The following is an 18,063-nucleotide window of genomic DNA, read 5'->3' as shown; positions in this document are numbered from 1 at the left end:
CGGCGTTTCACATTATCTCAGCTATCGGACGTCTTTCCGCAGATGTCTCGCAGTTGTTTGCATGAGATCGTGGCGAAACAATAAGGATACTAAAAGTGCTGTACTCTTTGAGTTGGAAAACTCCTTTCTGAGATCAAGACATAACGAATGACTGCTTCCCTGGGCTATATTTTTCATTTTGATTGGAAGCAGAAGGCCAACTGAACAGAATTGGTGATCGATGACCAGACATGGGTCTCATGCGATAAGGTGCACGCAAAACATCGGTCAGTGATGTGGTGTCAAACCGCCTCGCACACACACACACACACACACACACACACACACACAAAAAAAGCATTTCAAAGATCTGTCAGCCCGATCGGTTATGAACACAGAATTTTGAGATTCTAGAGGTTTTTCTAAACTCCAGTATTTTAGTTAAAAGACTAACGAACATTGCCTCCCAGATAGCACTCGTACTATGATGTGTGCTTTTTGGTGTAGATCTACTCTGACAAAGCTGTGGTCTTGTAAGATAACAGTGAAAACACCCATAAACAATGTTGAGGTGTGGTTTTCAGAAATAAACGCACATATGTCAACTTCTCTCCTGACCTTCCTAGTAATCCAACTTAAATATCGCCGGACGCCTACGAGGTGTATGAGAAAAGCAATGAGGTTGACTGTGGATGATATGGCAACGCTGTGTTGTTCTGCTTGTGTAGCTGGTGTGTTCATCCTTTCCAGATGCGCAGTCCGACTAGTTTCAGCACCCCACAGCCGTCGCGTGCTTTCTGAGAGCGTCATTAGTGAAGTTGTGTTTTTGTTACGTGTGAAACAAAGGAATTTAGAGCAATTTCATGCCGTCTAGTTTTGTGTTAAGCTTGGAGAATCAGCAAGTGTAATTGATTTGAGAAGTTCAAACAGAGCTATGGGGAGGGTTCTTTAGAAGAGCACAAGTTTTTCTCTTGCACAAATCATTTTCGGGAGGCCAAGAACTCATTGAAAATGAACTTCTCTCAGGATGACCCTCAACTTCAAAAACTGACGAAAACGTAGAACGTATACATGCTCTTGTCAGATCAGACCAACGTTTAAAAATAAGGGAGATGGGTGACTTGTTCAACACTTCACCGTATACAACATTTTGACCGAAGTTTTGTACATAAGAAAGTTTGTGCCAAAATGGTGCAAAAAACCCGCAGCTGAGCAGAAGAACAATCGAAGAAACGTTTGTCTTGGTCTTCTTGAGAGGATTGGTAGTGACTATAAAAATAGTGTGATCACAGGTGATGAACCTGGATTTTGAATTCGATCCTGAGATAAAGCGGCAAAGTGAGAAGTGGCACATAGAGACATCTCGTGGAACCGACATAAGCTCGAATGAGCAAATCAAAGACCAAAATAATGCTGACTTGCTTTTTTGACAATAGGGGTATTTTCTGTAAAGAATTTGTTCCTCCAGGACAAACTGCCATCCTAGTGCTTTACAAAGATGTCTTTGAAAGGCTCAGGAAGAGGTGAATCGAGTGAGACCAGACATTGCAGACAACGCCCCATGTCACATGGCCACTTCCGTCGCGAAATTTTCGATCTAAAAAGGCACTCCTGTTGTTCCACAGCCCCCCATATTCGCTGATCTGAGTCCTAGTGACTTTTTTCTTTTCCCGAAACTGAAAAAAAGTCTTAAAAGGACGTCATTTTGGGACTCTGAAGAACATTCAAAAAGGGGGTGATCGACATGTTAAAGGCCCTGCCGCCGCTGCGAAGACTGGGAACTACGACGGTGTATAGCTGGCGAAGGGAACTACTCTGAAGAGGGCAGTATTGTTGTTTGAAAAATTAAGAACTTTGGTAGATAAAAAATCACTATCTTTACTTTTCTCACACACCTCTTGTGAGTGGTTTCATAAGAAAGAATCCTGAGTGGATTTAATCCTTTATCGTCTATTCAACAGTTGTGCGTAATATCTCAACTGCAGGACAAGTGCTTTGACGTATGAGTTCGTGTATTTTATTTAACATGGTAGACATAATTATGTTGCTATATCTCATGGCAAGTGGCAGCAACATGGAAAACGATGGAAAGCAGACATTGAAGTGATAGATTTTCCTTGACTCATAATGTATAATGGTGCACAAAGGGACTCGACAAGCTTCCTCCGGAGTTCATACAGAATACAGCTGAAAGTGTATCTGTCCGAATCTCTTAGAAGTAGATTTCACAAGTAGTTTTGTACCCTCTGTAAGAGCGTGTGTCACTGTTCGCGTTGAAGGGAGGAAAGGTTCTTATTGAAAATTTGTGGTAACGTCTCATGGGACCAAGCTGCTGAAGTCTTCGGTTCCTAAGCTTACGCACTACTTAATCCAACTTAAACTAACTTACACTGACAACGCACACACACACACACACACACACACACACACACACACACACACACACACAATGCCCGAGGGAGAGCCGTGCGGACCGTGACAAGGCGTCCAGAGACTGCGCGGCTACCCCTCGCGGCAAAGGTTCTGAATTTTTACTTTTAGTTCTGCCTATAACCATCTTCACACTTACACACACACACACACACAGACACATACACACACACAGAATACGCTTTACCATATCTAGCTCCAAGTTTGAGTGACCTGATGTGTTTTATTGCAGTGGAATAATTAACAAATGCTGTACTTTTTTTCTCAGGCGATCCGTTATCCGACTACAGCAAGAAGGAAGGATTCTTTTTTCCGATGTTCATAAATAAGAGGATTGTTGAGAAAGTTATAGTAGTTTAGCCAGACATTTTCCTTGTGTAGTCGTTAAATTCGTAAACCGAATCGACAGGTCCTTTATACGCGCCCATATATGTAGATTAAATTGTATTTCTTCCCATATATTCTCTCATCTCGTAGTCCTCATATTTTGCACTTAACGATTTTATTAATACAAAAGTGTCTCAGTTTGTCTTTGCATTAGCTGTCGTTTGAAAGCGCACCCTTATTCCTTATTGTTTAACTAATTTCTGTTTCAGCTCCTCCGTCTTCCATAGAAATCGTCGACCACCCACCAAATTCGAAGATAGAGATAAAAGAAAACGAGGAATTCGAGCTGGTGTGTCAGGTGAAGAACTCTAAACCGGCCGCTAAGATAATATGGTACCGAGGAAACGTCGAGCTCAAACTGGGTGAGTACAGTGCACGCTCCTTTGTCCTACTCGTCTAAATATTTGAATGCGTCTGCTGCTGAAGCAGGAAGTTTCGAGGCGAGTTCACAGCGTGAAATGAGGCAGAAGTGGAACGTGACTCAATGAGCGTAACCAGTACAATGTCTGATATATAACAATGATGTCCAAACACATCGTCGCCGGAGACACCACAGCGATGAAGGTGATATATGGGACACATACATGGGTCCATGTTGACCGAAAAAAAACTAATGTGGTTTGATAATACATCCGCCATCTTGCTTCCGAAGGCAGGGCAAGTTTATACGGTCCAAAACAGGACTATCGCACATTTCGCGCTCATCTGAAGAATTAATCTCACATAAAGACGAGGAATAAAAATCAATGGAAACAAGGACAAACAAATCGGCTATTCGCACAAAACAATATCTTCTTCCGCAATTACAAAAATTACCCTGGAACTGTTCCAAGTTACAACATTGTCATGTACCTTGGAACAAATGCCCTATTCAAATTTTAAGTGTTGTAGTCGAGAATATCTTCTGAATACTGTATTTAATCAGCGGTACTCTGCTACACACTAATCATCCGTAAGTGAAATTAGATTAACAAGAAGTATTATCAAAAACGAGTTAAAATTTAGCAGGATTTTTAAACAGAAGCTATTGGTACCTAACACAAATTTCCATTCTGAAAATAGAAATGTGTGTTAGGAAAATTATTAACACATTAGAGAAAATTAGTTCATTTGCAGATATCACGCGTACCATGGTAGCAGACCTTTCTCCTTGTCGAGGTACAAGATGGTGCACGAACGACGAAGTATGGCCTGACCATCACACATTATGTAACTAGTTTAAAAAAATTTTCACCATAAAACTCTCCAACTGAAGAATTAACAATATCCTCTACAAAGTTATAGTATATTATACAACATCTATTTGTCTCACAACAACAGGAACAACAGAAATGCAGGAAATAACTTACGGCAGTTTCTAGTGCGTATTCCTAAAGACACTAGACTGAAACAGCCGCCATGGAACATCGTGTGTTCCCTAAGTACACTTCTAGCAGATACAGCTGTCTCCCATATAGTCATTCAACTTTAGTATCGCTTAAACACAGCAGTTGTTTCAGATTCTTCACGAAACATAGTAAGAAGTTCCACTCGAGTGCACTACGTGTGGCTGTCTATTGTAACGAACCGCACACGAGGCAAAATGTGGACTGTCACTAGAGGGACACGAAACGTTTGCATGTGGACCAGAATTATGGTGATCAGTTGTGGGCATTAGTTTCGGATATAGTTCATACTCTGTTTGGCAAGCTATTCTTGTAGGCATTAACAATACACGAGTAGGACTAATAATGTTTGCCAGTGAGTCGATGGTTTTTATTTTAGTAAACCCCGCCCAGCACTAAAGGTCTAAAATTAGAATGATAGAGACTGCTTCTGCAGTACATGTATTTGTGTAATAATACTGTCTGAATATAAACTGTGTAGAGAAGCTGTAAGCAAGGAAACAACAGTTAGTAACTGACATACCGTTTCGGTCATTTAACCTGAAATGCGTATTCATTGTAAGAAGTTAGCGATCGTAGTAGCTTCGCGTCCTGTTTGCACATGGTCGTCCGCCCTACGTATCAAAGGACGAGTACGTTTAATCTACCACCAGAGTGATGAACTACTATTGATAATTAGCTAGAGGGATTACTGCCTTGCTTCAGTGTACAAGAGACTTATTGCACATTGTCCTGCGCGCATATGTCAAGACTGCAAGCTGGACGCCCCCTCCGTCTGGCATGAGCTACAGTTTGCCTTACTACGTGCTGGTGCACAAGCCGCTGCACGTCAGCACTGTTTAAAAGGTCTTCCGTGATAATGCGTTTCTTTCTCTGTGATAGACAGCTGCTTTACGCAGCAATGTACGCTGATGCACCAAAACTTTATGATCGTCAGCTTAATAACGTGTTGATCAACAGCGGGAACGCAATAGGATGCGATTATGCGTGTCATGGATTTGACAAGTCTTCGGTGGGTTACTGGACGTATGTAGCACCAGATGTCTAAGCACAGGAGACGCAGATCCCGGAAATTACAGGCCGGTGGTTTGCGGAGCTGGCGCCCAATAGCATCCGTGGTGTTCAGATCAGGTGAGTCTGGTGTTCTGCCCCACGAACCACCGTAGCAAGATGTTGGGAATGTGACACGGAGAGCTACCATGCTGAAATATGTCATTTTCGTTGGGGGAGGCAGCAAGCATGAAGGAATGGAGGTGATCCGCAACGACACTCACGCAGTCCTTAGCTGTCGTAGTGCCTTCGGTTACTTCCACAGGTCTCGCGGAAGCCGAGGTGAACGTCCCCCGTAGCATAATACTGTCACCAGTGGCCCGCGTCCGCCGCGAGCTGCACGTATCGAGCCGAGCAGTCGTTCGCATTGACGTGTCCGGGCACGACTATCGACCTGGTGTCGAACACCTTGTCACCTACTCGGGACTTCACCGTCCTTCAACCACTTCCGGTAGGTACACACGAACGATCGTCCAGCTTCTCAGTTTCTGAGCTGCTCGTCGCCAGGCGCCGGACAATAACAATCTGCCCCTCGACAAAGGCGCTGATTTCAACGTATTTACCCCATCCGCGGCCCGTATCGTCGCCGAAGTGACTACCCATTCTTCTCTGCTCTCTTCACAACTCCTAAGGAACAGTTGCTATGGAAAAGCCGACAATTGCCATTGAACAAGCAGCCAATAATAGTAAAAGAAAACGTAGAGGGCGTGACTTGCTAACTGCAGCGAAGGCTATTCAAGGTAGTGCACGCAGTACGGTGCTTGATGAAGGTTGTTGTGGAGACGATTAGTGCTACATTCCGTATGGTATGGCAACATGTCTGCGAGACACCGTATCAGTGCTTACGATCGTGGACGAGCAGCTGGACGGCTCTGAACCGGTTAAAGTGTCAGTACTGTGATCACAGTAATGGATGTGCCCAAAAGTGTCACACCGCAAAAAAAAAAAAAAAAAAAAAACCTGTTAAAGTGGAAATGCTGTGGGGAAGAAGACGGAACGCCCCACCGCAAGAGGATCGATCGATACGTAGCCCTAATGGAGAAAAGAAATTGATATTCACTCCTAGGCATGTCGGTGCAAACCTTGCAACCACTGCTGTTACGCGTGTCGCTGCCAGAACTTTGTCGTGGTGATTAAATCAGGCTGGTATGTATGCTCGAAAGCCTGTTAAATGCATCCCACTTCAAGCACGCCGTCATCGGGAAAGAATTCGTTGGTGTAGAGAGCACGTTATTGGGGTGAGCAACACTGGTCGAGAGTGATGTTCTCCGACGAATTCTGCCTTACCGTGGCAAGTGACATGGCCACCAGTTAGTGTGGAGAGAGGGAAGGCGGGGGGGGGGGGGGGGGGGGGGGGGCAGGGGGGCGGGGGCGGAATACGTTACACACCACAGAATGTCCACGGACTTCATCGGTTTGACCTAGGCGTTATTGTGTGGGCAGGCATTACGCACAATGGTCGAACACCGCTGCATATCTTCGCTCGTTACAGCACAGCGGTATTGCACGGAGATTATTCTGGATCATCGCCGTCTGTTTGGGGGCGTGGCAGGCCCCGACTTTCTGTTTATGGACGACAATGCCGGCTCACACAGGACCGCTGAGGTGTCGGACGCACTAGAAAATCCAGATATGGAACGGCCTGAATACCCCCCCCCCCCCCCCCCCCCAGGTCTCCCCCGGACCTAACCCTATACAACATGCCTGGCATGCTCTCGGCAGACATGTTTCTCAATGAGCACCACCTCCCCAAACCGTGCAGGAACTGGAAACCGTCTTGAGACGGGAGTGGGGTGATATCCCCCAAGGGCTCCTCAAGAGTTTGGCAGCACCTTGAATAACAGGGTGCAAAATAAGCATTAGTGTCAGGAGGGCATATTTCTGACTGAGAGTCCGATATCGGCCTTTGTGTTGCGAGTCTGACCTGTGTCAAACATGAACGTTATTTATGTCTGCTACCCTGCGTTCACATGTGGTGAAATCTGTACTATTTTTCGTTATAAATACGCCACTCCATTTCTATTACGTATGTACTATGTTTCATGTCGTCCATCATTGCCTGCGATTATTCCTCTCCAACAACGTTTCTGTTCTGTAGCATTTGTCAAGAACTGTACTTTTCATACCGAGCCACGTGCCTGCAACGCCACTAGGCGGCATTCAGTCTTGCGATGGGCACTGGTCATAATGTTTTGGCTCATCTGAGCATCAGAGTTTCATGCTTGTAGATTCTCTACCCGCGGAGGATGTAATATCGTAAGATAAAAGAGTGGTTCATCCAGTGGAAAAATTTGGTACTCATTCTTACAAGGGAATGGTCCAATAAGACGTGTCGAAACCAACCCTGAAATCTTTTACACAGGAAGAAGACAACGAAAGAAATGCAGTGTCAGAATTATAGCTGTTAAGAGGCACTTAAAGTATTAAAAAAATAGCCGAAAATTGCCAAATTCGTAGCGTGCCATGCGGCGATAGAAATGTACACTCCTACTGGCGCTGTAACAACTGCGCATGCAACTGGACACACACACACACACACACACACACACACACGCATAGCACGCGCGCGCGCTTTAGCAAGGCATGCCTGCTAATAGTATCTTTTTTTTCTTCCAGTTTTACTGTAATGTGGAAGCCAATTAACGTTTTCAATTTAGCAAAGATGAAATATGAAGAACGTGGCTTCCAGCCGAAATCACCTACTTCTCCTGACGACGTACATACGTGTCATTTGCTGGTTGATTTCCTTGACATTCATTCGAATGATATCGACATTTCGTCTGAAGTTGTTGTTATGTCAGAAGAAATAGGAAATAACTGTGACGATTGCACGAATTGTGGTTCGGACGACGTCAGTTGCGCCAGTAACAGTTCTGAAGAAGAATACCTTCAAACCATAAAAAAAACACATACTGCAACAGCTTTCAGTGACAAAGAAATGGCAGTGAAATATTGGTTAAACGAAGGAGGGAAAAAGCGCTTAATGCAGTGTGCAAAGGTGTTTTCGTTTCGTAGTACTGGAGCGTGAACTATAAAAATGCGCCAAACGCAAACCCGAAACCATCCGAATGAAAAACTGTTTGGAAGATTTAGAACTGCTCGTGAGAGTCTGTACACCATTACCGATGGAGATCCACGAGACTGGGCCCTCCGAATTGCATCTGATATGAACATCGCCAATTTCCAGGCTTCGTCGACCTGGCAACGCAGAAATCGTACAGAATAGGAAGTCGCAAAATCGCAAAGTTTACGTCACGTAAACGTGTAGAGCAGCTGCTAGTGATAGACAATGCTGTAGAGAAATTCGCAGCCGACGTAAAGACGAAACTTGCTGTTATCCCCGCAACTGCTGTTTATAACGCTGATCAGTCAGGTTCCGTGAAAGAACTGCGTGCACATCTTCTCAGTGGTAATCAGAGAAGCCAGGGAAAAATTTCTCTTCAATCGTCGTTGGCCCTGTTCTTACAGGATCTTTTGCCGGCCGCAGCCATGTCGGAGACTGCTTTTTTACCGGGTTCCTGATATTCACGGTACACTCGTGAAATGGTCGCAAGGGAAAATCTCCGCCTCATCGCTAACTCAGAGATGCTGTGTCCTATCGCTCGTACGCCGACTATAACGCCAGGTTCTAACTCACGTAAATCTCGATAAGCTGCCATTTTAGCAGCAGTAACCGATCTAACAACTGCGCCAGACACTTATTTTATGTAGGCGTTGCCGAACGCAAGGCCGTATTCTGCCTGTTTACATATCTCTGTATCGGAATAGACATGCCTATACCAGTTTCTTTGTCGCTTCAGTGTAGTCCCGTACAATGCGGAAGTTGTCTACATTGTTGGCCTGAGATTCTACACCTAAACTGGTGGGAAAAAAGAAAGAAAGAAAAGATTACCACATGTAGGTGTGGTTGTATGTCCCAGATCTCTCAGATGTGTTTCATTTGGCGAGAAATAGTGATTTGACCGACCAACGAAAACTATCCAAGAGGGGCCACGATTCTGGCTTGGGCATTTTTTGTGTAACTAATTCGGTGAGTTTCAGTAAGTATCGCATAGGAACTTATTCGAGAGGAAGTACTCAAAATTAGTGTATCACAAACGTTTGACAGTTAACCACCTAAGTGTTAGAAGATAATATTGCTTTAATACCCAAGAGAGAAGCATATTTCATTAGTAGAGCCTATGAAGAGAGTACATCTTTTGACAGTAATTAGTATTAATATGAACGCCACCTTTATGATTGAACAATCTTAAATTACACCTCATAAGGATTAAACTCAACGAGTTAAGAAATAAAATATACCAATAATGTTTGGGTCATTCTAAAAGTTAAAAGTCATAAACACACAAAAATCAGAGCCATTGATCAAATTTATTTTGTCTGCCCCGGTAGCTGAGTGGTCAGCGTGACGGGTTCGATTCCCGGCTGGGTCGGAAATTTTCTCCGCTCAGGGACTGGGTGTTGTGTTGTCCTAATCATCATCATTTCATCCCCATCGACGCGCAGGTCGCCGAAGTGGCGAAGTTTAAGCACCAGGCGAACGGTCTACCCGACGGGTATTGCATTATTTAAATGACTTGTATTCTTTAATGTTGACTGACAGTTAAGGGCGAACAATATGTTTTTTTTAGAGCTACATCCCAGGTTGTTTGGGTAAAGTGAAACTTAGAGTCAGCTTTTGATTAAACAGATGTGAAAAACTTCCTGAAACAACCATCAAATATGCTGACAGACCTGACTCTTAACAGACCACGTCTGTATTAGTAGTTTGATGTGTTATTGTGCAGTCATATTGACTCCACAGTCTGTAACTCTATGACTACTTTTTGCACAGGGTTGAAATGACTGGGGCTCTGTTTGGACAATATTCTGTAATCCACCGTGACTGCAAAACTGCCTCAATACCGAGAATATGACATAATTCACTGTGAACAACCTGATAACCAAACAAATTCAAGTTATGTTTAGAAAGACATGAAATATCTGTAAGAAAGAGAAGCCTATAACCCAGATTCTAAGAAAGAGAGAACAAGTGCCCCTCCCCCCCCCCCCCCCCCCATCCCCCTTGTAGAATCCTATGAAATACGACATTGGAGAGGAACACAAAGCTCAGTGACTCCTTGATGTTATCCAGAAGTTTAAGCTAGGTTATATCCTCTTTCTGTGCCAGTACTACTTTACACACTCCCATCATGCTAAACAAATATACTAAACCCACAGCATTCATACATCATGAAGGAAAGTTGTCAGTCAGTACAAAGGGAGAAATCATTTCTGATTGGCAAATGAACAGCAGGTTGGGGTCTCATAGTCAATAATATCACATATTCTTCATTCATTTCAACTGAAAAATTTGACCGTGATATACTGAGCAATCAGTTAAGCATGACCATATTATAAATTTAAAATCCAAAACTTAGTGGTGATATGGCATTGACATAGAGGTTTTCATATAACCCTATTCGTTGCTAGCACATAGCAATGCAGTAATCACAAGGTAGTGAGCATTAGTGTGTGTGGGAAAGATGTTGCCGTGTAATGCCTCTTTGGCTTTACAAATTGTGCCCAATTTGTCAGGTGTTGCAGTGCTGCTGACAAATTAAAATGCAGTCAAACTGCCATCAACACATACGAGACAGGCAGCTGACACCTTGATGAACAGTGAGAAGTCAGTAGTCGAAGCGCAGGCACAAGACATGAGGGCTAAGAGAATATCACCTCTTAGCTGTAGCTGTTAAGATTTGTAAAGACTTACCTCAGCTGTAAAAGGGTTGGGGAAGGCTTTGGCTGTGACCTTCCTAATAGGAAATTTAAATCTATATTGCCACATGTGGATCTGAAACCAGCTCCTTCACTCCAAATGAAAACCCTGTGTTTTTACTGCTGCACCATTTGGCTTGGTTCTTTGTTGGGGAACAGTATTTGTGCTATAGACACAATATGGTCCTATAATATTTATACACAGAGCTGGACAATAATTTCCTATGAAGGCTATTTTGAAAACCTACAGAATACCACCAGCAGAATATCACCACATTGCAATGATGACAAGCCCAGGTCAGTACCTCACTGAGAGAAGTACCATGCCAGATAGTCTGAAACAGAAGTATCAGAAGAGAGTCTTACCCCATGGGTCACTTAACTTGTTTCTTTTAAGAAATGCTGAAGACAAGTTTTTACAATTATGTCAATTGTTTCAGTCTCCGGAAATCCATATTTTATGACCTACACATAGTCTTCAAAAGAAAAGTAAGTCCTCACTTCCCCTCCACCTCCCCCCCCCCCCTCCCTTTTTTCTGACATATGAGCTCTCACTGGGTTTTTAAGGGTCTTTTAAGATGCTAAGTAGATTTGCCCAGGCATCACGTGAGTCTTTTGTCACTTTCATTACTGAAGTTTCGATGGTACTAGAACATTTCTGTATAAATTATATATCTGCTTTAACATAGGCTGTCTTCATGCACTAACAGGAATGTTGCTTTTAGATATATCCTTTCACGTTTTTAGATGCAATTTCAGTGATGCATCAGAGAGTTAATGGTCCATGATTTAAGCAAATCTTTTACGTTGTTACAGTAATGGTGAGCCTTGCCTATAATTGCAGCATTGTGTAGTTTTAGTGACTCATAAAAATAATTACTTTTACTTTTTTCTCTTGTTCAGAGAAACGTGTAGATACAACAACAGAAGTGAATGCTGGTGCCAATGGACGTGCAAAACGCTATAACGTACTGAGTCGAATCAAGTTGCGACCAACAGCAGAAGATGACTATGCAGACTATACTTGTGAAGCTCGCCACGAGGCTTTACCACCTGACATGCCACTCCGTGTCACTGTGCAGCTCAGTGTCCTCTGTGAGTTATCTCTGCATCTTTAAAGTAACATTAATCTGTATTTGTTTTACACAATGTAGGACTCAATTAATTTTGTTTTCCATACTTGTAACAAAATTCTTCAAGTTAATGATCAATAGGTCTTGTTCGGAGACTTAGCCAAAGTACCTGATACATGTTGACAAATCCAATAGTGAAATCCACATGGGTTCCTCAGTTCTCATACATAAATCAGTTTATCACACATATTGGTACTATATACTATGTTAAAATATGAATGTAATGAAGTTGGATGGTTTACTACTTCATTCTACAGTAAAATAAACTCTTGCCTAATTTGTAATTTGTTGCAAGAGCTATTCTTGAAAACTGGAAGTAATGTGAGAAATGCTGGTAAGTAGAGATACAAAGGTAAAAATGTGATTGACATTTGTGTAGTGTTGCTACATTCTTGTGATATTATATCTGCATTTCAAAATTCAGACATCTTCAATCAGAATTGACAAACAAGCCAAAAAAAATTTGCGTAGAGAAAACGAGATTTCAAATGTGACTTTACACTGATAAAAATAAATAAATTAAATTCAAGTGACAGGTGATTCAGTTTTAATTACTTCATTTAAATTTGGTTTATAATAAGAATATTATCTGTGAACTACTCAACAAGAATATTTTTACAATAACTGAATGCTTGCATTGTGCAGTGAAGCTTGCAGTATACAATTTGCTATACTTTTTCCTCAAAAGAGTTTTTCTTCCCAACATTGTAGGCACAAACATGTCAATGTGTTGCAGATCCACCAGGCGTACCATACATTGAGGGCTACACAGAAGGTGAGGTGATCAGACGAGGCCAGACAGTTGAATTGGTTTGTCGATCTCGAGGAGGGAACCCACCAGCACAGCTCATTTGGTACAAGAATGGCGAGCAGATCCGCATGGCTTACCGTACTGCTGGTCGTCTCTCTGAAAATGTGTACTCATTCACAGCAGATGCTAGTGATAACAATGCACACTATCGCTGCCAGGCATCCAATATTATGAGTCCTGCTCCATTGAAGGCTGATGTCACACTCACTGTTTTATGTAAGTGGTCACAAATGCTAAGTTTGATTAAAATGACCTTAAATGTCCCTTTAAAAGACTAAACTTGTATACAAAGTTCTCTGTTGTATGATTGTTGACCTGGGGATGTTGTTGTATTGCATCACAATAGAGTAGCAATTGCTATTAATTTTTTTTTTTTTAATAATTGGTATCCTCCAACACTAATGTTGCAGTTGCACCAGCACAGGTGAGCATCTCAGGCCCAACAGAAGCACGTGCTGGTGATGAGGTGCAGCTTACTTGCACTACAGCTAATAGCAACCCACCTGCCGAGATCAAGTGGATGGTGGGTGGCCGCCATGTACGCAATGCCACACAGCGAGTGATTCCCTCACCAGACGGTGGACACATCACGACCTCCAACATCACTGTAACTGTTGCCCATAACCGTCGTTCAGTTGTCGTCATCTGCCATGGTCTCAACATGCAGCTCACTGAAAATGTCGTCAGCACACACACCATCAATGTGTTACGTCAGTACCCCATTAATATGCTCACTTTAAGTCTTTTGCACTCCCAGCATGTTACAAACATAGTAAAATAGGCAGCTGCAACAACAAACTGCATGGTAAACTAGGACATTTGTTTGGTTGTAGTTATTTTCATGGTTTGCAAAAGTAGCTTCTTTTGGCATGTGTCACAATTTTTAAGACTTGATATTTCACAATTAGCAGTTCTAACATCAGTTTTGTTGTCCAGGCACTGTACTGTCTGCATTTGCATGTGCATGTAATCTGTATTGACTGATTTAATGGAAGAATGATTGTGTCAATATAGGGAAAAGGTGTTTCTTGAGAAGGACCATTTTTCCTAAAATTAAGCTTCATAGACTCATGTGCCTGATATAAATCACTCCGTTTTGTGACTGTGATTTACAACACATTTAATTTTAATTTTGTCGTATCATTTTAGCAACCAAGCAGCTAATCTAACCATCTAAAGAATATGATTGATTCCTGTGCCTCATTTACCTCATAAAACAGTACTTGACTCATGTTGACTATAAAGACTAAATGGGTGTTATGAGAAATAACAGAGTGACTAATTTTATTTGAATTGCAACTCATTACATCTACTGCATGACTAAATTTTTTTTCAATGTATTTAAAAGGTGGAGTTTCTGTGATGTCCTCCACAATGTCATAATTTGTAATTACACTCCTGGAAATGGAAAAAAGAACACATTGACACCGGTGTGTCAGACCCACCATACTTGCTCCGGACACTGCGAGAGGGCTGTACAAGCAATGATCACACGCACGGCACAGCGGACACACCAGGAACCGCGGTGTTGGCCGTCGAATGGCGCTAGCTGCGCAGCATTTGTGCACCGCCGCCGTCAGTGTCAGCCAGTTTGCCGTGGCATACGGAGCTCCATCGCAGTCTTTAACACTGGTAGTATGCCGCGACAGCGTGGACGTGAACCGTATGTGCAGTTGACGGACTTTGAGCGAGGGCGTATAGTGGGCATGCGGGAGGCCGGGTGGACGTACCGCCGAATTGCTCAACACGTGGGGCGTGAGGTCTCCACAGTACATCGATGTTGTCGCCAGTGGTCGGCGGAAGGTGCACGTGCCCGTCGACCTGGGACCGGACCGCAGCGACGCACGGATGCACGCCAAGACCGTAGGATCCTACGCAGTGCCGTAGGGGACCGCACCGCCACTTCCCAGCAAATTAGGGACACTGTTGCTCCTGGGGTATCGGCGAGGACCATTCGCAACCGTCTCCATGAAGCTGGGGTACGGTCCCGCACACCGTTAGGCCGTCTTCCGCTCACGCCCCAACATCGTGCAGCCCGCCTCCAGTGGTGTCGCGACAGGCATGAATGGAGGGACGAATGGAGACGTGTCGCCTTCAGCGATGAGAGTCGCTTCTGCCTTGGTGCCAATGATGGTCGTATGCGTGTTTGGCGCCGTGCAGGTGAGCGCCACAATCAGGACTGCATACGACCGAGGCACACAGGGCCAACACCCGGCATCATGGTGTGGGGAGCGATCTCCTACACTGGCCGTACACCACTGGTGATCGTCGAGGGGACACTGAATAGTGCACGGTACATCGAAACCGTCATCGAACCCATCGTTCTACCATTCCTAGACCGGCAAGGGAACTTGCTGTTCCAACAGGACAATGCACGTCCGCATGTATCCCGTGCCACCCAACGTGCTCTAGAATGTGTAAGTCAACTACCCTGGCCAGCAAGATCTCCGGATCTGTCCCCCATTGAGCATGTTTGGGACTGGATGAAGCGTCGTCTCACGCGGTCTGGACGTCCAGCACGAACGCTGGTCCAACTGAGGCGCCAGGTGGAAATGGCATGGCAAGCCGTTCCACAGGACTACATCCAGCATCTCTACGATCGTCTCCATGGGAGAATAGCAGCCTGCATTGCTACGAAAGGTGGATATACACTGTATTAGTGCCGACATTGTGCATGCTCTGTTGCCTGTGTCTATGTGCCTGTGGTTCTGTCAGTGTGATCATGTGATGTATCTGACCCCGGGAATGTGTCAATAAAGTTCCCCTTCCTGGGACAATGAATTCACGGTGTTCTTATTTCAATTTCCAGGAGTGTAGTTCAACTGGACTACTACTATTTGTAGCTAGTTATGAAGGAGTTTTTATGTGGTGTCTATTTAAATTATTTCCTACCTTTTCTGCTTGGGATTGTCCTGAATTAATCCTCATTTTTACAGTGAATAATATTCTCATAATGGGTATGATAACTTCGTAAGTAGTATGTAGTCTTTTGTTTATGCATAGTAATTTCAAAAATCACAGGATCATTGTACACTTGCAGATAAAGCTTCAGTACTAAAAATCAAATAGAAACAGTCTCGATTGTGTTTTCAGATTTTTTATTTGTTAGTAGCCAGTTTCAGTCCTTTCCTCAGACCATCTTCAATCTTTCCCCCACCATTATGGCTGCTGGTTGTGGCAGACAGAGCAAGACTTGTAGAAGTAAAGTAACTTCTATGGATATCTCTCTGTATGCCACCACCAGCAACCATAATGGTGGGGACAAGCCTGAAGATGGTCTGAGGAAAGGTCTGAAACTGGTTAATAACAAATAAAAAATCTGGAAATGCAATTGAGACTGTTTTTATTTGATTTTTAGCATTTTATACTGATTGCTGTTCTCTGATTACACAATGCTTTCTAAAATTTTGAAAGCTTTAGTGGTTGAGGTCAGATTTACATTTACAATTTCAGAAGGGTAGCATGGGGTGCTGTGGCACCAGCTTAGTCAAATGGGGTGACTGCACAGGCAGTGGTGAGTGGCCAGCAGATTTTGTCATGGTGCCAACCACAGAAATGCATCCCATGTGCTATGCTTTTTATGAACAGCTACCACATGTGAACAGCAACTCACCTGAATCTAAATATAGTCAGAACTGAACTGACTTCACAGATGGACAAATATTTAGCAATTGTATATGTTTATGCAGGAGATAAATAAACTCTGACATAAGTATGTCTACACAGAATACATGAAACATGGCACAACAAATGAAACATGAGGTTCAACAAATGTTAAAGGTGTTTGTTGAGAAGGACCATTTTTCCTAAAATTAAGCTTCATAGACTCATGTGCCTGATATAAATCACTCCTTTTTGTGACTGTGATTTACAACACATTTAATTTGGCACTGTTGATTTGCAAGGTTGGCAACAAATTATAAAGCACACTGTCAGTGCAAAATGGACTGATTTCTACTGATTCAGTAATAAGGAGCTGACAGGATTTTGTTGCTGTGCAGTTTGCTTAATGCTCTAAGAATAGTGAACTGTAGTGATTGAAAATGGATACAAATCAAATTCGTGAATTTGTTGAGGAACATGCATAGGAGTTCGCAGTTTCCAATTGGTTCACACAAACAATAAGACACCAAAGAATTTCTGCCAGGAAGTTTGACTGCATCATGTTACACTTCAATTTCTTCTACACAATGGACAATTTGACCCAACTGCCAGGATCTTCTGGTTTTCATGGTTATCTGAAAACATGTGAACACTAGAAGATCCTGAAGAAGATCCCAGCAGAGAGGCTGAAACGTCCATTGTGTAGAAGGAATTCAAGTGCAACATTATGTGGCCTAAAATCCTCGAAGATTCCACCTTCAATGACCGTGGCCAAAAAGCCTGCAGACGAATTGTAAGTTAATGGTTACTCATGAAGGAGAGGCCAAAAACAATTGTGCAAGAGGAAGAAAATATGACATCACAGAAGCAAATTTTCGTAGGTGGCATTGGGTCAAGATTAATTTAGAAATCATCTGTTTTATGTGCTAAACCTTCAGTGGACCAAATCGGGTAAGATTTCATGAGATGGAGTAGCAGGTTGTTCTGTATGCATATGAGAAACACAATTAAGGCTTCCTGGCTACTCAAGAAAATATCAAAATGAAGACACTGGAGATAAAAAAAGAGGAATTTTACGGTTGCACGTGATGTTTAATTCAAAGCAAGAACGAGCGGTGTTTGATGATGATGGAGAGAGTAGGGTGTAGGAGGCTATGTAGAACAATGCTTGCTCAATGACTTCCAGTGGCTCAGTTAGGGTCTTGGCTTTTTATGTTCACAGTATTAGTTCCCATTGCCTGGCTACAGGAACCAAGACATGTGGACATTCTCGCAAACTTTCTACATTTTTTTGTAGCATTAGCATACCTTGATGTAGCTGCAGTATTTCAACAGGTCATTGTATCATGTCATTGATTTTTGGTTGCACACACGTAATTTTTATTAACACTCCAGTTAATTCATGATCATAACGTGTTCAATCCCCCCAGTTCACCCAACCTTAACACAGCTGAGCATTTATGTGATGATGTTGATACCTGTGTGTGCTTCATGAACTTGGCACCAGATGTACAGTAACAGATGT

The 18,063-nt window shown here is 43.0% G+C and overlaps 1 protein-coding gene across 1 annotated transcript in view; it reads left to right on the top strand.

Moving 5' to 3' along the window:
• Positions 1–18,063, top strand: part of LOC124595541 (nephrin) — a 176,510-nt gene that overhangs the window by 114,791 nt on the left and 43,656 nt on the right. The window contains exons 3-6 of the mRNA XM_047134320.1: positions 3,006–3,158; positions 11,895–12,086; positions 12,861–13,151; positions 13,346–13,645. Coding sequence (XP_046990276.1) covers positions 3,006–3,158; positions 11,895–12,086; positions 12,861–13,151; positions 13,346–13,645 — 936 coding nt within the window. The remainder of the gene's footprint in view (positions 1–3,005; positions 3,159–11,894; positions 12,087–12,860; positions 13,152–13,345; positions 13,646–18,063) is intronic.

This window comes from Schistocerca americana, chromosome 2 (assembly GCF_021461395.2).
Source record: "Schistocerca americana isolate TAMUIC-IGC-003095 chromosome 2, iqSchAmer2.1, whole genome shotgun sequence".
In the NCBI taxonomy this organism is placed as follows: Eukaryota; Metazoa; Arthropoda; class Insecta; order Orthoptera; family Acrididae; genus Schistocerca; species Schistocerca americana.
Note: the sequence above shows the minus strand (reverse complement) of the source record. Positions and strands in the feature narration are given on the sequence as shown.